The sequence below is a fragment of the Filicampus tigris genome, chromosome 18 (assembly GCF_054856515.1).
Source record: "Filicampus tigris isolate MCC_2025a chromosome 18, RoL_Ftig_1.0, whole genome shotgun sequence".
Taxonomy (NCBI): Eukaryota; Metazoa; Chordata; class Actinopteri; order Syngnathiformes; family Syngnathidae; genus Filicampus; species Filicampus tigris.
Window position 1 is genome coordinate 2356142 of NC_141234.1, and position 25589 is coordinate 2381730.

Below are 25589 nucleotides of genomic sequence, written 5' to 3' on the forward strand. Positions count from 1 at the left end.
CAAGTATGGTCCAAAAAATATCCTTCAAGTACAAAAACTGAACAACCCTAAAGTACAAAAAAATCCTTCTCGTACAAAAAAGCAATTCTAGAACTACGGAAAATTGTCACATGACTTTTGGCACGATTCTTGCGCCATGCAGATCCACACTCCAATGCCAGTAAACTGCTGTTGTGGATTGCGAATTTGTCAATTTCTCGGAAAATTTCCGAAGCAGGATTTGTTTGATGGGTAGATGGATATTTCTCATATGCGAAACAAAATGCATTAGTTTGTGAATGATGCATTGCTTTGTATTAGCAAAACACACTTTGTGAATTGGTGAGTGTGAGTAAATCGTGTTTTGTGAAGGTTCGGTTCGTGAGGTTTTGGCCTGATTTAAACTTCATAGGTCTCTAATAAATGCCGTATGGATCATATTTAAAAAAGAAGTCATCTCTGAAATTTTCTGGTCTTTTTGTCAATCCAGCGATTAGTGATCGTTCTATCCACCAGAACCTCGCACTCATAAGCACTCATTTCACTCCAAACTCGAAAACTACGCGAGCCAAACAGTTTCATCAACACTTTATTACAGTAAATGAATTCACATCCACGCGCGCGCGCACAGAACAGAGACAAACAGGTTGGCTTTTTTTTTTTCTCTCTCCTTCTCAGCTCAGAACAAAACTCAAAGGTAATGACGAAAAAAAATTTCAGGGAAAAATAACACACATCTAACCTCTCGTTTGCAGTCGCACCACAAAATGTCACCTGGTGATAATTAGCAGCACATCTGAGGTCCTTACAATAAATCATGTCCCTTACACTTGACAAGTGAGAAAATGCAACTCTTGTAACCCCCTAAATACTGCACAGGAATCTTAACGTTGAGCTCACACGCACGCGCGTCCACAAACTAACAAGCAGCTCTGTTGCCAAACAAAGTGAAGGTGCCCACAACACCAACAAACGGCAAGATGGGCTTCCTAGCTACTGATCCACTAGCGCCACTTTCAGGCTATATTTGTGTGAGATTCATTTGGGGAAAGCCCGATGTGAACAGCTACTCCACCGGAAGCAAAGAAAGAGAGAGAAAGAAAGAAAGGGTGTTGGACAAACAGGACGAGCTTCTTCTTCTTTGCACTATTTACACGGCGACACAAAGGTGTATTTACAGAATAAACAAGCACAAACGTATGGACAGGAGTGGCAGGAGATATAAACAGCTCTGTAATATCATAAAAAAAAGAGAGACAGAGGTCAAATTAAAAAAAAACAAAAAAAAAAAACGATATTTACACATGCCATGAGAGCGGGAGCAGGATTTCATTTTAAAAGCCTCCGATTACTACATGAATGTGCCTCCAAATTAAAACATATGAGTGACAAAACACTAGAAGTGAGCTTCTCTTTCACCGGAAGAAAGTTCACCAAGGAAATAAAATAAATAAAGAGACATGGAAAGATGAAGGCGAAGCTGTGTGCTGCTACATGAAGACCACCGACCTTGGCACAGAAATGCCCCGCCCACATAGTCCCCGCTCACCTTTCCCGTTTATTTTTGTACTTTCTGTAAAAGGCTAAAATGCCACAAGATGACACCAATGCCCCGAATGGTCGGAAAGTCGTCAATGGACTCCAGGAGTTCTCAACTGTTTAACATTTACGTGTCAGGGAGGAGCCAGGTTTAGCCCGGGTTGTTCCAGAGAGTCATCACAGCGCGGGTATAGAGCTTTGCTCTGATGAAATCAAACGACATTAAATGTTCTGGGATCATGGTGTGTTTTATGTTTAGACTTTAAACTGTAGTTTAGAAGTAATCGTAACCCTTTTGAAGGAAGCGTCAATTGGGTTTTTCCCGATTGGCCGAGTGATCGCTGTACACTTCCAGGCTACATGATTACTTTGTCAACTAGTGCGTCATGGGAAACTGCAAGAAAGTCTCAAGGCTTAAAGAAAAAGTGTGTCTTAAAAACAACAATGCTCAATAAAATTCTCTTAAAAGGGATGTTTCTTCAAAGAAAAAAAGAAGGACGGACGCGGAACATACAAATATGGACAACAATCATTAAAAAAAAAAAAATGAGTCTGGAAGAAGTTGGGAGTATCTCCTGAGTGAACATCTCCAGCCTGATGAGAACACTCTGCGGCTCAGGCAGTGTCCAGTTGAACTCATACGCACTTGACAATGATTTCAAACTCATTTCAAAAAAAAAAAAAAAAAAGTAAATGAGGAAATGTGTGCGTGTTCAAATAAATAACGACAAACATGGGTGAAGAGAGAGTGGGGTGGGGGGAAGTCAATTAAAAAATAAAAAAAAAATTATATTACAGAGGACCAGCCCCCACTTTTGAACCTTCACATACCACTGGAGCAGCAGCCAGACAGCCCTGTGTGTGTGTGTGTGTGTGTGTGTGTGTGTACATGTGTGCATATGCGTGTGTGTGTGTGTGTGATAATCTCCGGCTGCGGTGTTGTTGGATGCGTCCACTGTACAAAAAACATCATCTACGAGGAGAGCGAGCAGCGCGGAGATGACACATAGATTTATGTATGTGTGTGTGGTGTAATTAAGAGCAAGAGAGAGAGAGAGAGAGAAGGAGGGGGGCGGGGCTGGCCGGGCGGACAGGCAGGCGATTCGCCGCTTCAGATGCTGTTGAGGGATCCCGGTACTGATCCCAGTTGGGAGGCGTCCGGCCCGGTACCATCTCAAGTGCAAAACACACAAAACAGCAATCAGAGAGCAGCACAAAGCGTCGTACACCGAAGCGTTTTTCGCACACGCGCGTTGCATCGGAAAAGCTAAGCGCGAGGGAAAAGCGCGCGCGCGCCTACCGTGAGAGGAAGCAGCGGTGTGCGCGCGAGCGTGCGGAGGGATGAGCGCGGAGTTCAGCTGAGGTTGGATGGACAACTCTGCGCACAAAATGTTGGATTTCACCAAGTCGAGAAATTCACTTTGGAGTGCACAAAATGATTGTGATTCATTTACTGGTTTGGTTCATAACATGTCAGGAAATAGGGAAAAATGTCCCTGATTGTTTTCCAAAGTAAAAGCAGAAGTATAGCCAATTTTTTTATTTTGAAAAAAAAAAAAAAAAAAAAAAAACAACTGGTCCGCTTTCATCAAGGCCGACGAAAACGAAACGTGATAATATCTACTGTCGCGGAGAACTTGACTCAAATGCTAACGGCTCGCGAGCGTTTGGCGCACCTGTCGTGCTGAAGTTGAAGAGCATGGGCAGCTCTCGCCCGCTGGGCAGCCGCGTGTTGGGCTGCCGCAGCTCGTCGAAGAAGGTGTGCGAGCAGGCCTCCAGCGGCGAGAGGCGCGAGGCCGGCGTGTACTCCAGCAGGCGAGAGCAGAGCGCGATGGCCTCGGGCGGCGTGCGCGGTTTGAACACCTCAAAAGCAGAATGGGGGGGGGGGGAAATCAAATAAAATAAAAAATACACTCGGTCGTGGCCTCGCATTTGATGTTTCAAGTTGCGCCCGGACTTGGATTACCTTGGTCCAAGGGTGAGCTTTGATCTGCGGGAATTTGAATTCGGTGTAATTGGGATTCATTTCCCTGATCTGCTCCCTGGTCGGGGTGCCGAGCACCTGGGAAAGTCGAGAGTTGACGCTCCCCAACGGGATTGAAGCTTCCGCCCCTTCGAGTCGGGCGGGCGGGCGCTCACCTTGATGATCTCCACCAACTGGTCGACGCCGCTGTCGCCGGGGAAGATGGGCTGGCCCAGCAGCAGCTCGGCCAGGACGCAGCCCGCCGACCAGATGTCGATGTTGGCCGTGTAGTCGGTGGCGCCGAAGATGAGCTCGGGCGCCCGGTAGTAGCGCGAGCAGATGTACGACACGTTGGGCTCGCCGCGCACCAGCTGCTTGGCGCTGAGGGGGCGTCAAAGGCGGCGTTTTCTCGTTAATCGCTCGCGCAATCAAAACAATTTCATGCTGCGGACACATTGGGAACATTGAGTAATTGTTTATATCCATCCATTCGTTATCTGAACTGCTTACCATTTTATGAAAAAAAAAAAAAAAAAAAAAAAGCTGATGATTGTCTACATTAGTAGTTTAACCGGAAATGTACCACAAATGATCTCCAAAAAGTTTAAAAAAAAAAAAAAAAAAAAAATGCAGCGCCACTCACTTCTTCCTCTAACAACCGAAGCTTATACTCTCAGTCGGGACGTATCACTTCAACATTTTTCCTTGACACCAATATTTTCTTTGTTAAAAATACTCGCTATTTATTTGCTTCTGTCCATCATGGACAAGCCACAGCATCTGCTGCCGTCTCGGTCGGGGCAGAGGAGCAAGATGCTCAAGTCATACAATACAACACAACTTTATTCATATGGCGCGTTTCACAACAGCTACAGCTGTTAAAAAAAAAAAAAAAAAAAAAAAAAAAAAAAAAAAATTTCCATAAAACACCAATATAGGAAGAATATAAGTGAAAAGCAATAAATGAACACAAAATACTAGAGACACCAAAAAACAGCGGAAAACTGTCGCATGTCGAATCAAAAGCCAAAAAATAGAAATGTCTTCAAAGGGGGTTAGGCTGATCAAATTTCAATCCCACTCTTGGGAGTTCAAAGTTACTATGACCTTCCCTCAACTCTGTCGCGAACCGTTCACACCTTGCACACGGCTCGCCCACCAAAAACCTTCAGAGAGTCCGCTTTGATCAAATCTTTGTTTCGACAGCTCGTCGGAGGTCTGCCCGGCGATCCGATTGGCTCACCTGCCAAAGTCGCACAGCTTGAGGATGGCGCTTTCGGGGTCCACCAGCAAATTCTGCGGCTTGATGTCCCGGTGGCACACGCCTTGCGAGTGGATGTACGCCAAACTGCGAAACAGCTGGTACATGTACACCTGCAAGACACCAGCGCGACGTTGACGGGCAGGTTTCAAGCAGGCTGGCGCCTTCCCGCTGGGGATTCTTACTTTGACGTAGATGATAGGAATGATGCTCTTGTTCTTGTTGAAATGCCGGGCAACCCTGTAGACCGTCTCAGGGACAAAGTCCAGCACCAAGTTGAGGTACACTTCATCCTTCTAGGTGACAAAAGGGCCGTGACTATCGCAACTTGACATCAGCGCCGACGCGCAAACAACCAAAGGGTCAACCTTCTCGCCGCTGGAGTAGAAGAAGTAACGTAGTCTGACGATGTTGCAGTGGTCCAACTTCCGCATGATCTGCAGCTCACGATTCTACGGGACGACGGCGTCAAAGCGAAAGCGCGTCACACGCGGCGTCGCACGCGGCGCGCAGTCTGGGTCTGACCTCACCTTGAACCTCTTATCTTGGAGAACCTTCTTGATGGCCACCATTTCCTGGCTCTCGATGAGACGCGCCTGGTAGACCACCCCGAACGAGCCGTTGCCGATTACCTGAGGGGGGAGAGGGTCAAAGGTCGCATTCGTGGGGGGACGCGACGGTCGCGCCCCGCGCGTGGCGGCGTCCGATCTCACCTTGATGTCAGTGTAAGACACTTCTTGCGGGCGGTCCGGGCCCTGACCCGGCGTGGCCACCACCGTCGTCACCTTGCCGCTGTCTCCTAGGAAACGAGACGAGGCGTTTAAAATCCATTCTAGTGGACCAACGCGCCTCTTTGGCATCACATCCGAGGGCCATATCTCCACTGGACATGTTCTTTAAATACTAGGGTTAATAAGGCAACTTCATTACCGCTCTGGATCGTTAAGTTCACATTTAAGACGACAGTGTGGATAATTAAACGGGGGGGAATGGTGCAAAATTAGGACAGCCTCTTAATTTCTCTTCTCCTAGTGGACTGCTTTAAATGACGCTTCTTGTCCCCTCCAGTTTCTGAATCACTTTCGCTGCTGTAAAACACACATTAGTATCTGAACATACGTTCGCGTTAGATACAGACTGACCACGTTGACCATGGGGCTGTTACGATTAATCGAATAACTCAAAATACTTTTTGATTATAAAAAAAAAAGCGACAGCAAAATCTCTGCAGTAAGCATTTTGCCACACAGATTTAACTTGTAACATGCGACACATAAATTGGCACAATGGCAAGAAGAAACATTCATTTGTTGACACCCTCATCACTCACCAGACCAAACCTGCCTTTTAAAGCTGCACACACGTGTGGCAACTGCAAGAGATCAGCAGTAATACCCCATTGGCACATTTTGTAGTCTAACAATGCATTTTTTTTTTTTATTGGATAACTCACGGGTAATTGAAATAATCTAATCAGTAAATCGGTAGAATAACCAAGTCTCAAAATAACTGACAGCTTTAGCCCCAGTTGATTTATGAGATTAATTTGAGATCTTTTTCAATATTTTAAGCCTCTCATTTCACTAAATAATGGAACTGCTCAAGTGGTAGCAGTGCATTTCAATACCACTGTAGACAATAACCACAATAATAACCTTGAAATTAATTGAATAAAAATAAGCGGGGGATTGGCTAAAAAACAACAAAAAGGTAAAGAACATGAATAAGAGGGAGTTTCCATGAATTACAGCAACTAGGATCCCCAAACATCAATGAATAGGTGAATAAATCGTCAAAAATAATCCCAAGGATGTCAGGTCACTTTCAGATTTACAAAGAACACAATGTTAGTAGGGTATTTTGAACATTATCTTGACCATTATGACGGCAACGTGACATTTTACCAATGCATGTACAAGTGAGGCTCTTTATGCTAGGGATGCAACAATGTCAAGGCACATCATTCTCCATGCAATTCATCGTGCTAACTGGGTTAATCTGCGCATAACCCACATGCGCACACATCCATCACACCCAAAAGACAATCTTAAAAAGAATTTCAAATGTCCTACGGTGTGCATTGACGTTTTAATGATTTCAATACAATTTACAGGGACGTCTTTGCACTGTTGCAGGGCGGCTAGCACCCAAGCCGCCCTGGACGTCAATGACTGACGTCCTACAGATGTCGATCGGCCGGACGAGCACACGCGTGTTCCTGAAGCCTTCCAAGCCCGCACAGGTGACCTTGTGAGCGGGCAACTTTCCACCCGAGAGCCCCGCGATGTTGCGAGTCACCGGCAAGGCAGGAAGGCAGACAGGCAGCTCACGCGAACAATGACCGTTCAGTTCGGGACTTTAGCCACCCGGGCTACAGTAATTGCCTCATTTCGATGCTCGCTTGAGCACTAACAGTAAGCTCCATGCTGCGATGTTTGTAAAAAAATAAAAATTTAAAATGAAAAAAAAAAAAATACAAATACTACGATTATTTTTTAATTTAACGATGGTCCGGCCGAGCACATCAGCAGACAGGGCGGTGAAGTGGTAACGTACAAAACAAGTGGCTAACGTTAGCATGCTAACAAGCAGGGACGACTGTCTTGTGACTCTAAAAAGTAGACCAAAAAAAAGTCAAGGCAGCGCAGTATATATGCAACATCATTTTAAAAAGAATAGAATATTCAATCTTGTATTTAAAGTCTTACTGGTGAGCTTGAGGTTCGAGCATCCCGACAAGCTACTGCCGGAGGCCTGTGGGACCCCGGACTTTCCTGTACTGCTCCCCACGGCAGCGGCTGATCCGGCGGGTGCGGCGGCGGCTCCTGGAACTCCTGGCGGCTCAGCAAACGAGCTGGTCCTGGGCCGCCCGCTGCCGCTCATATCTTTGCGCAGGGCTCGTGGTTGTCTTCCCACTCTTTTTTTCCCCCGCGGGCGAGCGACTGTCCCAACGAAATGCGAGGAACACGATTGCGAGCAATTTTTGGGGAAAGACACGCCGAGGATCGCCGTTGCTCCTTCCGCCGGCTGGTGTCTGCCTGGCGGGGCTGGTTAGCTGTTGCTAGACACCCAGAAACAGAGCGCGCGCAAAGCCACGTGGGAAACGTAGTTCGATGGGAATGTGGTCCAGGCTCAAGATTTGACTTGGACAGGAAATCATAAATCAGCAACCGTAAGATTCAGATTGTACACTGTACATCCACATGTCAACAGAAATGTAAAAAATAAAGAACATTTTGTATTTGTTTACGTTCCCTTTGTACTTTTACCATTTGTGATTATTGATTTGCCGCAAAAAATCTCTTCTGAATGCTAATATTTTGAAATCTGTGTAAAAACATTGTTGAAAACATGTGAGATACAACTCTTGTATTGGACGTGCCGAGTGCTTAGCGATCTGCTTAACGTGTCATTTGTCACAAAAACATTTTGAAAAGTTATGTTAAATAATCAGTGGATACAAAGTCTACACATCCCTGTTTAAATATCAGGTTTTTGTTTTCAAGTTAAGATGTTCTAGTTGGGTTTTTCCTTTACCTGTGTTAGGGATTGCCTACGAGAGCATTTTAACTTTATTCTGGATTAACCAGAAGCACTTTAAATGGTAGCAGATGTGTGCTGACTCCCATTTAACATTCTGAACATAGCAAGATCGTTGTTACAGTATGGGGTGTGCACAGTGCTGCAACCACACTATTTCAGCTATTTTTTTTAATTGACTTGTACAGGTTATAGGTCCCAATAACCGTGGATTTTTTTTCCATTTCCACCTATAAAATTAATTGAAAACCTGGCATTTGAACAGAGGTGTGTAGACTTTTTATTTCCATTGTATATTTCCTTTTGAATATGCATATTACTGCCAAGTTTTTTAATAAACAAATAAGAACACTGTTGAATTCTGACTGTTAATTCATGAATATTGTAAGACTCTGCAATCTAGCGCTCAGATAAGAGAAATCCATCAACAAAACACAGTGTCAAATCAAGTCAACAACGATGGGCCTTGTGTTAGATCTTTAATATTTTCAATATTTAGTTTCTTTTTTTTTTTTCTCTCGTCATTTAGAAATATTGCACATGGTCAACATGCCTGCTTAGGAGATCGCACTCGCCTCACTCATCCTAAAATTCCTTCTCCACAGCAAGGACAATTCATTTTCGAAAGCACAATCATACAGTACACACACGCATTACATACGTGTGCGCGCGCGCGTGTGTGTGTACACATACGTCTGTGAGGGTGTTTGCATGCCATTGCACATGCATGCAGATTGGGCACCGGGCAGCCCTGACCCCCCCCCACTCTCTCGGGGGATGTGATAGTCTTCTTTTACCTGCGTGTATCGGATAGCCTGAATATATAGTTTTTGTATATATCCTGAATGTAACTGATAACAGTCAACATGGCGGACAAAATAGTCATGGTGACTATAAAAATACTGTCTAGCATGAAAAATATACTATTGTCCTTGTCGATGCTGTTGCTGTGTGACGACAGAACGAGTGGTTGGTCATGTTTACGCACTACCTGCATGTGCCAAAACGTACACGCACACCCAAACACAGACCTAAAATGCACATATATGGAAAAAACGGTGAATATATATATTATATATATATATATATATATATATATATATATATATATATATATATATATATATATATATATATATATATATGTATATATATAGATAGATATGTATATATATAGATATATCTATATATATATTTACATTTTTTTTTTTTTTAATCACACATCCAACAGTTTACACAGAAATAAAAGCGATACCCATAATAACAATCACTACCCCTCCAAACTCTTCAGCAACGGAAGCCAAGAGCCACAAAGTGCTATTCAATTGTTTTGACTTTTAGTAAAGTTACACACTGTAATCTCTTCAACAACAATCGCGCCATTCATTTTTGTTTTGCGCCATAGCTCAGATATTAACAAAGGGGCATTAGGGCCACGCTCAACAGAACATGAAGCTCTGACATCCTTAAATTCTCGTCACAAAATTACATTTCATTCTTACAACATTGTGACAATTTCCCCCTCTTTAAAAAAAAAAAAAAAAAAAAAAAAAAAAAGACTATCCTTGTCGTATAGATTTTTTTTTTCCGGGTCTTTTCAGCATGGCCCTAATACTGCTTCGTAGTCTACGGCATCACATTCTGCTCACTCACTTGACTGCACTGCTTGTCATTCTCTATGGCACTGAGCCTCCCACCCCCACCCCCACCCCCCCAAAAAGAAAACCCTCCCATAATTCCCCGAAAAAAAGGAAATGTCCTATTGCACCATTTGATGGGAAAGGATAAAGTGTCGAGACGGGAGGGAAGAGGGGAGGGCTCCAGAGACTGCCCTCCAGGGCTGGTCTAGGATCTGCTTTCCCTGAACTGAACCCTAACCAGAACCATCCTGAGCTACATAGCGCTTGACCCGGGACCAGTGCTTAAGGGCACTTTCTAACAACGCTTGAGAGGGGGAGCGGGTGGGGGGGGGGGGGGGGGGGGGGAAGGTGATTGGTAACACGTGGAACAAGGTTATTGTCTTCTCTACTAAAACAATCTCTAAAAACAATACTTTCCTGATTGAACTTGCGGCGCTCTCACACGAGACGGGCCACACGGATTGTGCAAACACCTGATTTCAACATTTTACAAAGAGACACAATGGGGAGAGGGGGGGGGGGGACATACCTGCCCCCCCGCCCCCCAACGCTAGTACATTTAAAATCAAGATTGCGGTCTGGGGACAGATAACATCCCCCCAAAGTCTTTTTTTTTTTTTTTTTGTGATTTTCTTGACTTTATGCTGGAGAAGCAACACGAGCCACAAGAGAAAAACAGGCCACGGTAAAACTGCTCATTTCCACGAGGACCAGAGAAAGCAACATCATATCCGACAGGGGAGATTCCGGCGACAAGTGTGGTTCAGTTTTTTTTTGTTTCCTTCTCTCCGTCGTCGAGTCTGACATCTTGTTGCTGCTTTGCATATGAACTTTTTTGGGGGGATTCGAGCTTCCATCCAGCTTCCATCAAACGAAATCGCTTTCGGGGACGAGGGTTCACTTTTCCGACATGGCGACGACGGAAGGTGCAAAGATTGGTCACAACGGAATCACGGCGAGATCTCTCATTTTGTCCTTACGATAGCTGACTAAACTGTGCGGGGGGCGGGGCATGGCTTGGTCACGGCGGGGCATTGTGCGTGCATGCGCCGAACTGACTGTGTGTGTGTGTGTGTGTGTGTGTACTTGTGTGCGTGTGGGTGTGTGTGTGTGTGTGTGTGCAGCATTGAGGGGCCGTGGAATATCAGTGGAGGTCGTCGGGGTTGCGGTTTTGCGTCCGGGCCCACTGTGCTGAGGAGTGGACGGACGATGAGGTCAAGTCAATGGCAACTGAGGGCTGGCTGGCAACAGCTAAACTGCATTTGCACAACAACAAGTGACAAAGTGCCTTTTCTTTCGTTGTTTTTTTTTTCTTTTTTCTTCTTTTAAATGTGCGTGTGCGTGTGCGTGTGCGTGCGCGTGTGTGTGTGTGTGTGTGTGGTCTTGGGTAGCGGCTCCTGCCTGCTGCCATCCAAGAGTAACAGTCTGAATTGCTAAGTGTGGCGTCAGCATCATGCTGAAGATGACATCTGCACCATGTTGTGTGTGTGTGTGTGTGTGTGTATGTTTTTGTGTGTACCACAGAGCTCGTGTCCCGACTACAAACTACTGTACAAATGTGCTGAGGGCAGACCTGGGCGTCAAAGTAGTACTTTTTCCTCCAGTCAATATTGAGTTGTTTTTTTTTTTCAAATATTGTTATGAGACCACATTCCACTATTTTCCCGCCCAGGTCGGATTAAGAGTAAGCGCCTGCACCCAACCTCGTCGACTTCTTAGAAACCTTCACTTTTGGGCTCGTCCATCTTGCGGCCTTTGTCGTCCGGCTGTTCGGCTCCTCCTCCTCCTCCTCCTCCTCTTTCTCCCCTGTCGTCCCGCAGTGACGACGAGTTGAAGGCGGAGGAGCTCTGCGCGGGTGCGGGACTGCCGGCCTCGGCTGAGAAGCCGCCGCCCTCCAGGGTCCCCGGCGTGGCGGCCTGCATGATCTTTTGGCGGACTTCGCGGATCTTCAACTGCAGGCACACCTTGGTGGGGAAGGTGTCGGCGAAGCGGGCCTGGAAGGCCGCCGTGGCCTGAGCTGCGGGGAGGAAGTGAGTGGAGTGCGACTCATCAAATTATTTTATTTTTACAATCAATTTTAAAAAAAGTAGTTCGCATGTTCTCTCACGCTCTCATGTTACCACACTCACTGGGAGCTACATTTTGGCCTGTTTTACTTCCACTTCTCTATACAGCAGATACAAACACTATGATAAGACTCATTTTGTTCCAGGGACTAATTGAAATTCTACTCCATGTTTTTATCGGAAAGCGTTCCAAATGTAGCACATCGTGACGTTTGTCGTCTTCAGCGGTGGCTCACCTGAGGGGAAGAAGCCATGTTCCTGAAAGAGCTGCATGACGAGCGCCCGCCGCTGGTCCAGAGTTCTACGCAGGGACGAGAAGGGCACGCGGTCCAGGTCTCCGAGGAGATCCTCTCCCTCCATACCTGCCGGCGGGGGGGGGGGGGGGGAGCATCGAGGTGACCTAATGGACGAGCCCGGCGCTGTGATTGGCCGCCGTTGGCAGAGCGCCCTCCCACCTGCTCTGTCAAAGGTGAAGATGTCGCCCTCGCACTTGGCGGCGCTTTTCGGAGTGTTGGGCTCCGAACTGCAGCTGGAGAGGCGGCGGGTCTTCCTCCTCGGCGAGCTCGGGTCCTCGGTGGCCGGCTCCAGTTCTTGAGGGCGCAATGGAGGAGAGGAGCAGGGATGAAAGATGAAGCAGAGAAACACGAGAAGAACAACGCCAAGTGGTAGGAGGATTGGAATGGGAATTGTGCGCGAATGTTTTCAAAGGCGCCGCTGGACTGAAATGCTTGCAAATGAATTAAAATGAGAGTAATGTAGAATGTGAGGATTGAAAGGCGGGAGGGTAAAATGTCTCCATGAATTTTGGAACTTAGAAACGGGGAGAAAAATGCGAGAATGTCAGGAATGCGATCCGTCAAGAAACGCGGAAATGTGTTATTTGATCGTTTGTTTGATTTTCATGTAAAACGGTCCCACTTTATTGTGAAATTTTGGCAAAGTGACAAATTGTTCATGTCCAAGCATTTTTGAAGTTGGATATGTGAAGGAACGCACACAAAGAATAACAGTCTGTAAAATATCTCTTCTTTAGGGATTTTATTGTGAAAATGTACGAATGTCGAGAACTTGGAGCTGAACATTTTGAAGTTGGAATGGCTTGAATCGGTCAAGAGACTTCATTAAGTCTGCCAATGTCCTGAATGAGCCTCTTCATTTGGCTACATTATTGGGAAATCGGGATAATTGAGGAATGTGATTAATACCTCCCATTGAGCATTTAAAACTTTCACGGGATTGAATCAGTGAAGAAATGTGGAAGTAAAATGCCTGCATTCATTTTGAAATGGAGAAAATGAGACGGAGAATCCAAATGGGAGAAATGGGGCGCAGAATGCCGCAATGCGCGTTTCCGCATGTTACCCGTGGAGTTGCGCCTCTTCTTGCGGTAGCTGCCCAGGATGGCTCGAGGGGACGTGGCCAAACTCTGCAAGGTGGGCGAGGGGAGCACCTCAGCCGGGTTGAACTCCGGAAGCTCGGCAAAACGCTCCTCGAAGTACGTCTCGGATAAAAGCCTGCGCGGCGAAGCGAGCGAGTGAGTGAAGGCCTGGCGTGAGGGGGCGCTCGCTGCAGTCGGCACTCACTTGTCGTGAGAATCGGGCGTCTTCTTGAGCGGCGGCGGGCGGAACTTGATCCTCTTGGAGGACGCCGCCGGCTCTTTTTCGGCGGGTGGAGGCGGCGGCGGATCCGAACCTGAAGATGGCGGCCGGGGAGGAGGCGGAGGAGCTCCAGCCTGGGACGGGAAAAAGAAAAGCCAATTACACGTTGTGTATTGAAATGCGGCGCAAATCTCACAAAGCCTAACGCCAAACGCCATAGACGGGCTAAAGAAAAGAGCATGTACGCTGCGGAAGTTGTAGTAATAGTTTAAGTCATGGATATTTGAACACAAACAGTGCAGCAACCTATGTTGACAGACAGCATAACAATACTCATCCTAATGGCATAATTGAAAAATAATAATTGACTGGTATCACCTCTTCTTCTTCCTCCATCTCTCGTCCTCGTTTCTCATCCCTGCTTTCCTTCATCTTCTCCTCACGCACGTCGCCGTCGACCTCCTCCTCCTCCAGCTTGACGCTTTCCTCCTTGATGAACTGAGCAAGGTCGCCGTCTTGTTTTTCTGCAAGAGGTGCAAGATTTGTGACTTGACAGTCCACCACCACCAACAGCGCCACGACGAGGCTGCTTGAGCGCTAAGCATCATGGGTAATGTAGATTTTACCCCTGGTCTCCGTGATTTCTTGATCTCCTTCCTCCGTGACATCCGGCTCGCTAAGCTCTTTCTTCACCTCGACCTCAGTCGGGGCAGAGGGCTTCGCCACTTCCGGAGCATTCGCGGCAGGGGATGCTGTTGTCATGGTGACCAGGCTGGATGCCAACGTGGCGGTGGGGCCGGCGGGGTAGATGGTGGTGAGAAGCTGATGCGGAAAATTGTTTAAGCATTAACACTGCACTTAACTAAAAGAAAATACAGAACGAAAAGATTTTTAAAAAAAAGTTTTAAAAAGTCAATGGACAAGCTAGTGGAGATTTTGCCAAATTTACTTCACACATTTGAATTTTTTTTTCCTTTTTCAACTTCGTGGTCTTTACCTGCCGAGCAGCAGCGGCGGCGGCCGAGGCAGACTTGGCATTGTGGTTCTGGCCGCTCGGAGCAGGAGCCGGAGCCAGCAGAGGGTGCCCGGCCGGCGCGATGGCGGTGAAGCCCAATGCGGTCAGAGGAGACGAGAGAAAGGCGGCGCCCGGCAGTGGCGGCGGCACCTGGGCTTGTTGGGGAATCGCCGTGGTAACGCCCGGACTGGATTGGACGTAGGTGATCCTGAGGGTCAGATGCTAGGCTGTGAGTGTTAACACATTTACACTATACAGACAATTCCCATTTTAGGGTTGTGCACCTTAAGTGTAGTACCACATGATGCCACAATATCTTGGGCAGCATTGAGCTTCTTAATTAACAAGAAGAAGAAGAGTAGTTGCCGCTGTCATCTCCATTCAAAAATTTCCAAGGACGCTTAAATTAGCACTTAAGCAATGTCTATGATGAGGATTTAGACAAGAGTAGATACAAGTCCTTGGCTGCCATCTTGTGGCATCTCTTGGTAATTACAACACCGCATGAACACTTTGAGGTCAAATTCCTTGCGGATTTTCACTGTTAGCAGGCCGTGCTTTGTAGCAGTAAAATAAAGGCGCTCAGGTTATCTCCACCTGGTGGGCGGCGTGGTCAGGAGGAGGGTCTTTGGGGGCGCGGTTGCGGCAGCCATCACTGTCGCCATGGAAACAGGAAAGGCGCTCCCGTGGTGAACGCCGCTTTGGACCGCTGGCATGGGAGCAACCTGGATGATCTGTGGCAAGCACGGCAAAAGGTTTCACAACATATCACACCAAAAAATGATGTACGTCTTGCAAGTAAACCATTTTATCAACAATATGTCAGAAAATGTATGATTTTTAGTTTCCTACTGTTTTCCCACCACTTTCCACACATTTAATTCATTTTCCAACTGAGTGCTTTGCTGCATTAATTTTGCTGGAATTGGTGAGTAAAAATGTATTTATTCCTTTACCTCACAAAAAACTGCTGAATTGATTAATCGTAAATCATCAAATGACAAACATATTGATCAAATCAAACATTGTACATAAACATTTACCAATTTTGTATTTATTTATGATATAAGTTGTGGTCTCTCCATATGCGGACTCCCCACCTTGTTTCCTGCGGCGGGGCCATTTTGCACAGGAAGAGGCGGCGCCACCAAGGAGACGGGCGCATGCGGAGGCGTGGACCCGGCTCGGACCGTCGCCATGGGAACCAGCATCTTACTCTGCAGCTGGGCTTGAACTGAGAGTCAGAGAGAGACAAGGAGAGAAAAAGACATGAATGGAGGCCATATGGAAGCAAAAGGTGGGCGGGGCCACCGGGGTCGGGGGGGAAAGTTGGACGACTGGGGCGCATACATTTTATTTTGAAAGGTTAACGGCGTCTCACCTCTGCTTCCTGCCACTCCCGCCCCTGAGTCCGGCATGCCATTGGCCGACGGGCCGGCGTCAGTGCTCACCGAGCCCACTTGCTGGCAGGCGAGCTCAGGCGGGGAGGGGCTGTGTGGGGCCGGCAAGATGTACTTGGGACCACTAGCGGAGGGTGGCGGGACGGGGGGAGTGGCGGCGGTGGATCTGATTACAGCTAGGGGGGGCGGCTGGGTGTGGGGTAGGAGCTGGGCAGGCTGGGCGGGCACCAAGGAGCCCCCGAAAGCTAAGCCGGGACCAGGGGAGGCGGAGTTCCGGTACCCACCCCCTGCGGTGATTGGCAGCTGCTTCCCTCCAATCAGGATGGTGGCTTTCTTTTCTTGCAGCGGGGAGCTGACGGTGACGGCCCCCTCGACGGGACGCACCGCAGCCTGGGTGTCGGGCGTGGAGCCCCCGACGGGCAGGGAGGCCACGCCCCCGCCTTCTCCAATGGTGCCGCCCTTGCTGTCCTCCTCTGCCGCATCAACGCCAGTCTTCCTCTTGCTCGCGCCACACTCGCCGCGAGGGGCGGGAGGCGAGGGGGAAGCGAGGGAGGAGCGAGTCCGTGGCCGGAAGCCAGGCTGGAGGCGAGGGAAAATGACGCAGATCAAAAGAATATTCCATTCGACTTTTGGTCATGCTAATTTGTAGCTTAGTGCTCGGGAAGCACTCTTGTTTCGCAAGTGCCCTTCAAATCAAGTGGGGCGGCCGTACGCTTCGTACCTGGCCGTCGGGCTCGTCTTCGTCGCTGTCCGTCACTCTCTCCTTACACTTGAGGTCAATGGAGCCTTCGGGAAACGAGTCCTCTGCAGACATGACAGATGCCACACAGGCCAAGCGACCGTCAGTTGCGACAGCGGCGCTGACTTCTCGGAGCACATCGATGCCGTTTCGCGTGATTACGATAGCATTGAGCTTCAACTCCGTTGGCATCGAATCCAGTCAGAACACTTTGTCTCTTATTTGGAGAACTCTTCGTTTTCCACCGAATTGGGCGCTGCGCATTCCGGGAAGGCGCAATATCAAACACGTGGGAAGTTTTAAAACTTTCCCACTTTATGGTTTTGTGCCTGAGAAAATCCCCCCCAAAGTCCGTATGACGGGCAGACGTTGCAGCCTAACAAAGCAACCGGCGACGCTAATAACAAAATTGTTAACTGTCATTTTTTGGATCCTTTAAGACACCAGAGGAAAGTCATTTCCTGGAAAATGCACAACACTGGCAAATGGAGGAAAAGGAGCGATCAAATTTGTGTTTTTTCCAAAAATACTACAAAAATGAGACAAAAAAAAATAAAAAAAAACACTTCACATGATGTCGACGACCACCCACCCATGACATCGTCATCCCCCTCTTCCTCACAGATGACCATGCGCTCCTCGTCGCTGGTGACATCCTCGCTAGCGCCGCCCTGGTGGTGGGAGGACGGCGGCAGTTGCCGGCTGCGGAAGAAACTGGGCCCGCCCTCCTGAACAAAGCCAAATAAGACTCGATTAGTCTGCAGCCTGTTGTAGCAACAAGGTGTGACAAAATATCAATATCACGGGGTGCAGTTCGCCAATGGGAAACATTTATTTTGACATGAAGGGTCAAAAAAAAAAAAAAAAAAAAAGTATTTCTATTACATTTGAGGAAATGTTGAGAGTTTGGTATTTTTACTTTCAAATGAGCAATTTCCTTTTTTTTTTTTTTTTTTTCAGTATGTTGAACGTGCATGATCAGTGCTTCAATTTATTTTTTATTCTTCAATTACTACGCATCGATACCATGTAATGAGTGTAATGGATAGACTCAACATTTTCCACTTAGTCATGACATTTTTTTATTTATTTATTTTTATTTCAGATTTATTTGGGGATATGTGGTTCACGCTGCAGCAGCGCTGCTCGCAGCAGGCGTGAACTCATTGCCTCCGAGACGAGTTTGGTTTTTCTGTCTAGCACACTTCAAAGGCATTGAAAAGCTCAAAGATTTCAAGATCACACAAAGACTCGCTTTTAGCGGCGTCAAGGACACATGGCGGCTGTGGGCGCGCGCGCACACGCACGCACGCGCACGCACGCGCGTTGTTTACATCGCCTGCATTGACGCTTTTGTTCCTGCGGGGAGATAATCACACAGGAGCACGTCGCACGCAGACGTAACCGTCCCTCCCACCTTCTCGCCGTCCTCGCGGCGCTCCAGGCTGTGCACGGCACTGTGGGAGAACGCTCTGGGACGGGGTTGCTGGCCGCCCAAGGGCCCCCCCGCTTGGCTCTCGCCTCCACAGGTCCACGGCGAGCTCGGCAGCTTGCCCTCCGCCGCCTGAGACTCCAAATGCGGATCTGGGGAGAAGGAAGAAGAATTCAAATGGCGCCAAGTTGAGATGCAGATTGAATTTGTGCGCTTTCCCCATTGAAAGCAACGGAGGAAAACTGTCCTCTATAATATTATACTTCATAAAAACATATACCGGTAGTAATAAGTAATAACTAAATAGAATGTAAAGAACGAATGATTGATTCTTCCGCTTTGCGCGATTTGGCCACTAGGGGCAGTAGACAACAAGTCAGGGAGAGTTGCACAACTACTACACGACTATTGCACAGTACGTTTTTTCTGTAATTTTAGTAAGCTACTTTATTCTTGCCCTACTGTATGTGACGTAGTCAGCTGCAGTAATAGTCGTTATTCGAAGAGGATAAAGAATATCTGCCTGTGAGTACTGTTGCAATGATTGAAAAGTATAATAATAATAATAATAATATCAGGGTCCGTTTAGGTGGTTTCAGTTTCATCACCATCACAAACACACGCCCCCCCCACTCACCTATAGTTTCGGACATGCTCCTCTCCCGCGCCTCCTTGGGGGCCCCGCGGCCGTCAGACAGCGACTTCCTGCGATCCTTGTTGCACCACTTCCAGTCGGGATGGGCTCGGAAGTGGGCCTCCTTCACCTGCCATGAAGATGACGTTCAAACAATCACAAACACAGTCCAGACATTCTTTATGTGGTAAAAATGTTTGGATTAAATGGACATTAGGGACGGAGAAAGCAGATTCTGTGTTCAGGCTGAACCAATGATATTCAAAGTCATCTTCAATGTGAGTCAGCACCACTCGTTTAAGCACCTCTAAATTAGGTTGGGCTGTTCTTGTAGGCTTTTCCTGACGTGTTTTTTTTTTTTTCCTGCTTTCTCGCAAAAAAGCCAGACAGTTTTGCGCTCTCACTAACTGGCATTTGGAACAGCCCCAAAGCATGATGCCATCACTACTATGTGTTTATCCCCTTTCGAATAATGTCATTGTTCTTTCTTATACAAGCCACGGGGGGGGAAAAAAATCAATTAAAAAACAAATTCTGTTTTTTTTTTTTGTTTTTTTTTTTTAAGGCCATATCACCCAGCCTTACCTCACATCCAAGCAAAGGTGAAGTGTAAACACTACTCTTGCTAAAAATAGCCCAGTGATGTAATGCAGTTAAATCGTTTAGCCGGCGTCCCGACCTGGAAGGCTAAGTCGTGGTACTGCTGCTTCTCGTTGGGGCCCAGCGCGTACCACCACTCGCCCAGGATCTTGCTGACGGTTCGGTTGTCCTGGTTGGGGTGTCGCTGGTGGACCAGGGCCCGGTGGCGCTTGCTGAAGATCATGAAGGCGTTCATGGGCCGGCGGATGTGGTCTTTCTCTCTCTGGAGAGAAAGAAGTGGGTGTTAAGAAGGATTTCAAGTTTCCGGCACATTTAGGAATACAAAATGGCCGATTTTTTATCCAGATCCCTATTTAAATTACAAACACAGTAATACAGATAAGTCTACATAAAAAGTAGTACGTGGGCTGCCCTCTTGTGGTACGCAAAAGGATCGCTGAATTATATGTTTTAACTGTGCATATAGGTGTGGCGAAATGCAAGCCCGAAGGCACTTTGACATCAATTTCAGTCAACAGCAGACGGCGTTACAAAACAAAATGGCAGCACTCCGCAGTTGGTGCAAATGGATGGATTCATCTGCTCAATTCTTATTCCGCAAACTGTCTAATGGTGTGGTGTGAATTTTGTGGACATGACAACGGACCGACCTTCCTGTCTGCGTCCTTGGGGAGGGCGCTGAGGGACTGCGTGCGTCTCTTGGCGGGGCCACGCGAGGGCGATGCGTCGTTGGCAGCCATGCCGGGGGAGAAGCTGCAGTGCGAAGAAAAAGACGACGTTCACATGATTAATCATAATAATATATATAATATATATAATATATTTACAAATTTAACCCAAAAATAAAATGCTATCATTAAGATGACCACTTTTCCGAAAAAAAATAAAAATAAAAATGCAATACATCTTTTTCTCCGACTACAGTGTTTTTCTTCAAGAAATAGGGACTTATGAATTCTCATGATTGTTTTTGTGAAAAATGCCCCCCGCCCCGTCAATTCAAACTGAACATTTTTATCGATATGAAAAGCCAATTTCTGACGCAGCTGCTGCAATGGCCCTCATTAGCCTGTGTACCTAATGAAGTGGCCAGTGATGTAACGTCTGTAGCCATGGCAACACCTCAGCCCGAGTGACTGAGTCAACACGAGAACGACACCTGAGCTGTCCTGTCGAACCGCATGCTAAAAATGCTCAGCTTAGACAAACATGTTGACTTTGTAGTGCGTCAAAAGTCAGACGATGGGGGAGGAGGACGACGAAGAGGAGGAAGCTCTCCTTTTTTTTTTTTTGTCGGCGACGGCGGACTTTTGTGAGCGCGACGACCCTGAAACATTTCTTTGACAAAAAAAAAAAAAGCACACGCTACAAACCAGACAGCCTGTCTGAGTCAGCGTGAAAGAGCAAAAACAGAATCAGACGTGATGAAGAGCGCAGCCAGCGAGCAGCGTGTGTGTGCACAGTGCGTGCGCACACACACACACGCAGACACAGAAGGACACCATCGCACCATTTTAGTCGCACTCTCAGAGGAGGCAGATTTCACAACACGACGTGTGTGTGTGTGTGTGTGTATAAGAGGAGTATCCTTGGGAGGGAGAACAAGTGGTGCTTCCATGGAGTGCACACATAAATCAAAGTACCATTTCACAACGAGACAACACAACCTTCATACACATTGCCAATTGATCCTCTTAATTTCAGACGTAAAAAATATGTCAAAGAATATGTCTTTCATTTTGTAATATTCAATATTTCCCATCCACCCCAAAAAACGAACAACTTTATTTTTGCCATATTAGGACATTTTGGTGGGTAAAAAAACTGAAACACTGACTTAAGAAAAATACTTAAAAATACAACTTTAATCTCATAATACTAATTATGATTTATTATTATTCATATTTATTTTAAAAATACTATTATTGTAGTGTCACTTTTTGGGGGGAACCCTTCTCTTTTTCTCTTTTTGTAAAGACAAAAATTTGCAAAAAAACACAACACACACTATACAACTTCTAATGTTAAAAACCTTACATGGCGATGATTATTTTTGTATGCAAATTAAAATGTTTTGCAGTATTTTCAGAGCCTTGCACGTATGTTTTACATTTCATCCAGAAATATCGTGGCAAAATCGATAAATGTGATAATTACTCGCCGCCCACTGTAAGCTGTGAAAACAGCTTCACTTGCTAACAAGTGGAGTCGTGAGTGTGTTTACGTCCTGCAAACACTTTCCTTCTCCCTGGCTAAGTGGTCTCGGCTTGTACTCACGGGTCGTCAGTGTCGCTCTCCGTCTCGCTGTCGGCCCCGCCCCTCTCCACCGTGGCGTTGTTGTTATTGGCCGGGGGCGGACGCAACGGGGACGTCCTCTCCAGGTCGGGGTGGCGCCCGTCGCCCACCAAGGCCACACCGCAACGGGGCTCTGAAACGTTGCAACAACAAAAAAATTCTACTTTGTCCTTGAAAAAAAGACAACCTAATTCTTGTAAATTACGGAAATTACATTTGCGTAATTTATTTGGACTTTTCTCGAAAACACAACAGCTTTACGCGCATGAATTGCAATTTTTTTTCTGACAAAAATACAGCATAATTCTTTTTTTTTTCTTCTTCATACCATGGCTTTGATTGAGGAGCTGCTGACCGTCGATGGCGGGTTGGGCAGCCGTTCCCGATTGGCTGGGCTCCAGGAAAGGGACCAGCGAGTGCCAAGGGAACACTGGCACAGAGCGGGGCTCCACGTTGGTCCACACTGCCGTGTGTTTGCACAAGGACAGGGAAACACAAAAAAGGTAGTGGTCAATCTCCAAAGATGACTTTATGAAAAAAATAAAAGAAATAAATAAAAAAAGCCCTTATAAAATACCACTCTATACTACTCAATACTACTTAAAATTCTTTATTCTCATGAGATTGTCATTTTTTGAAAACAATTTTATTTTTGCAACATTACGCCAAAAAGTTGTAACAGTACCACTTAATTGTGATGAATTCCGACATTTTTTTTTAAATATCTTGTGAAATTATTCTCCCGCGAAACACAAAACCTGCTTCTTATAATTTTGAAACTTTTTTTTTTTTTGGGAGGTCATTAGGGCCCAACCGATTAATCGGCTGATATTAGCTCTCTCCATTTTGGGTGATTTTTTTTCTCTCTGTTGTAAAGTTAATTACTGAAGAACAAAGTATTGTAAAACAGTCAAACGTTAGAGCCTGTAGTTTATATTTTAATGGTTGTAAGCGTTAAGGGACCCTTAAAAAATATTTGATTAATTATATAGTTTGTTAATTAATTAGCCGATTAATCAGTTAACGGAATTTTATTCTGCCAAATAACAGAATCTGCCATCAAAAAATACATATTGGTCAGGCCCTAGACGTCATTCCAGACATAAGTGTCAAAATAACTGATCCATCCCAAACCAATGGCCCTTTTTAAGGACGTTTTTCAGCTCGAATGAGAAAGCCATGGTTGTTGATGAACAAAAATGTATCCCAGCAAGACTCCTACTCAATTTATATGGCGCCAAACCAAAACTACGATGTTCCAACACCGGAACACGTTGAGATGAAGTCACACCGCTGCTGAGTTGTCACTCCTACCGCCACCCGCCTCACTTCCTGCTGATGCCAATGCGGCTGCTCTATATTTAGATTGAGGAGGAATCTCAGCCGCGGGGGCCTCCGCCGCCTCCTGTTTGTTTTTATATGTATAGAGTGAACCCCAGCTGTACCGCAGTTCATTGCGGATACTTAAGCTATCATTTTTTACAGCATACAGGCAAGTCTGAATTCAGAGTTGCGGACCCGCAGTGTAGTACCACGTCGTGCCACAACATACCACTGGGCAGCACTGAGGTCTACTAGAAGAGATGCAGTGTAATTAAAAGCAAGAGGAGGAATAGGTCGGCATAAGACGGGACTACGTAGTGCTGTTTAAATATTTGTTCCCGCAGCCTGTGAGGATTGTTGTGTATGTGTTAGTGCTGTGCGCTTAAGCTGCAATTAGCCATTAGCCATTGCAGCTGTGAGGCCGAGGCCTGCCGGCTGCAAATGGCAAAAAACTGTAACTAATTCGTGCCCAATCCAAAAGGTTCATAACTGCCTATAGAAGCCAGACAAAATTGAGCTCCTTCCCTCCGTTCAGAATTACATGACAGCAAGATGCCACCAGATGGCGCCAAAGCAATATTTTTATAGTAGATATGGTCTGAGCACAAAACAGTGGATAAGTGAATTTTTCAACAAGTAACTGAGGATAGTTCCCACCCAAAAGAATATTGAATGACATTTTTTTTTACAAGGAGGAGGGGGTTTTGGTGTTTGAAACTGATAAAAATTTGAATTGGCATTTTTATTGGCCGCAAAATTTGGGGGGCCATGTTGTCCAGCCCTACTTTGTGGTCTTCAAGACTGTTAGCAATATTAGCATCAACTAACTCGTGTTGCGCTTACACCACCTGCTAATGCTAAGTTAATGTTTGCGTTTTCGCTCATGACAGCTTAAGTTTTGCTGACATTGTCATCCATCACGTAACAGCGAAAAGACAATCAAACTTGACTATCTTGAGGAAGTCGCAACAAAGTTTCTGATAGCACAACTGCGGAAGGATCACTGTCGTCTAGCATTAAGCTATGGGACTTTTGACCAAGATGTGTAGTTTGGTTCAATATTTTGGCTTTTCAAATGACAATGTTTAATTCTCTTGAATTATTTGCCTACAGTCAACATCATAAACGGGGGTTGCCTGTATTGCATAATTGTTTTTTTTTGTTTTTTTTCAAGGCACAGCGGAGGCGACGCTACGCTACAAAGGCATGTGGCTGGCGGCCGTGCGAAGGATGTGTGCGAGGGCGTTAGCGCTGGGCTAATCAGCTAGTGCGCTAATTCTTCCAGCGTGTAACCATGACAACACGCCAGCTATAGACCACCACAGCTCCTTTTTTTTTTTTAGTGATCAGACACCCTCGGTGCCGTCTCTGATTCTGTGTGTGTGCGCGCGTACGTGCGTGAACGTCCCCGTTGCACTCTGCGCTGCATGTCTAGACATGTCAATATTTTCACCCTTTGAGAGTTTCACTCACACTCCTTATCTCTTACACGCACACACACTGGTATAAAGGCCAACACCCCTGGCACACACGCACACATTAATACACAAACAGAAATTACGAGTGGCAGCACACATACAAGACAAACAACATATTTATTAATAATAAGCAGCACGGGTGGAGTGACCTGCATGAATAATTCAAATTGTAGTTGAAATAGTCGGACACATCCTCACATAAACTGCCTATGTAGTAAAGATTTGTAAAAATGTAATAAATGTAAATAATTTTATCAACTCAAATAATCAACTAAAACATTCCACATCATTCTCCCCCATTAAAAATAATTTCTTTTAAATCATATTAAGGATCATTTCTATCATCCATCGAAGCATGAAAATCCAACCAAGCTTTGTTGTAGCTTTCTCCCAAAATTATTTTATAAATACAACCTGATACTTTGAATCTTATTTTACATATTTTTTGGCATGGGATGATAAAAACGAAAACAAACAAACGCCATGTTACCACCAAAATGAGGCCACAAAATGTAAATAAGAAAGATCTGGGAAGACTACAAAGTTAGATAACCAACCAACCTACCTCAAACATGCAATATTTATTTCCTTGGAATGACTCAAAATACATCCTGCAAATGAAAATCCAAATTACCTTCCAAACCAAGCCGCAATGTTTATCTGGTTTAATAAATCCTCATAATGTGTTTTAAACGTTGCATTCAGCACGCTGCAAAAAGAAATGAGCAGCCCAAAATGACAAAATCATGGAAGCTCATATTTCTCCTCAAAGTTATAACGTGTGCATTTGGCCAGAGTAGACGTGAGGAGGGTTGTCACGGCAACAGTTGTACAGTATGCGATCCAACACCTCCTTTTACTTATCTCACACAATGTGCCTCCATAGAATCACATGTTGCTAAAACACATACGTACTGGAACAAAAGACACCCTCTAGTTTCATAATGAGACCACAGCAAACGGCGAAGTCAAACAGTACAAATCACCAGACATGCAGACAGAAGATGCAAAACAAACAAGAGAAAAAAAATTAAGAAACTTTCTCGGTAATAGAACCTTCTCTCGGGACAACAAACTTCTAGGGACT

At 45.9% G+C, this 25589-nt stretch overlaps 2 protein-coding genes across 4 annotated transcripts in view; both read right to left on the reverse strand.

Moving 5' to 3' along the window:
- Positions 1-550: 550 nt before the first annotated feature.
- Positions 551-7868, reverse strand: LOC147131935 (glycogen synthase kinase-3 beta-like). Its single transcript, XM_086014955.1, has 11 exons — positions 7451-7868; positions 5456-5541; positions 5273-5374; positions 5111-5194; positions 4928-5038; positions 4725-4855; positions 3658-3862; positions 3485-3580; positions 3195-3381; positions 2819-2896; positions 551-2691 (listed from the first exon to the last, which is right to left on the reverse strand). Exons 1-11 carry the CDS (start codon positions 7623-7625, stop codon positions 2630-2632), a joined length of 1317 nt encoding a protein of 438 aa, XP_085871081.1. The 5' UTR covers positions 7626-7868; the 3' UTR covers positions 551-2629.
- Positions 7869-8744: 876 nt separating this feature from the next.
- The window catches only part of cica (capicua transcriptional repressor a), a 29056-nt gene continuing 12211 nt past the window's right edge, over positions 8745-25589 (reverse strand). For 2 of the 3 annotated variants that reach the window (XM_086014355.1, XM_086014356.1), the window contains exons 4-22: positions 22030-22164; positions 21684-21834; positions 20057-20159; positions 19486-19668; positions 18810-18936; positions 18158-18324; positions 17333-17468; positions 16723-16805; positions 15983-16580; positions 15702-15835; positions 15199-15335; positions 14584-14809; positions 14213-14408; positions 13965-14110; positions 13572-13720; positions 13351-13502; positions 12444-12578; positions 12225-12350; positions 8745-11939 (exon numbers count right to left, since the gene is read on the reverse strand). In XM_086014355.1, coding sequence (XP_085870481.1) covers positions 11638-11939; positions 12225-12350; positions 12444-12578; positions 13351-13502; positions 13572-13720; positions 13965-14110; positions 14213-14408; positions 14584-14809; positions 15199-15335; positions 15702-15835; positions 15983-16580; positions 16723-16805; positions 17333-17468; positions 18158-18324; positions 18810-18936; positions 19486-19668; positions 20057-20159; positions 21684-21834; positions 22030-22164 — 3386 coding nt within the window. In that variant the 3' untranslated portion in view covers positions 8745-11637. The remainder of the gene's footprint in view (positions 11940-12224; positions 12351-12443; positions 12579-13350; positions 13503-13571; positions 13721-13964; positions 14111-14212; positions 14409-14583; positions 14810-15198; positions 15336-15701; positions 15836-15982; positions 16581-16722; positions 16806-17332; positions 17469-18157; positions 18325-18809; positions 18937-19485; positions 19669-20056; positions 20160-21683; positions 21835-22029; positions 22165-25589) is intronic. The other variant, XM_086014357.1, reaches the window with a different exon arrangement.

Coding starts and splice junctions, on each gene's coding strand:
- LOC147131935 (XM_086014955.1), bottom strand. CDS start 7,625: ATGAGCGGCAGCGGGCGGCCCAGGACCAGCTCGTTTGCTGAGCCGCCA. Junction 5,039..5,110: donor TCTACTCCAGCGGCGAGAAG/GTTGACCCTTTG, acceptor TTTGTCACCTAG/AAGGATGAAGTGTACCTCAA. Junction 2,692..2,818: donor CACCGCTGCTTCCTCTCACG/GTAGGCGCGCGC, acceptor TTTGCACTTGAG/ATGGTACCGGGCCGGACGCC.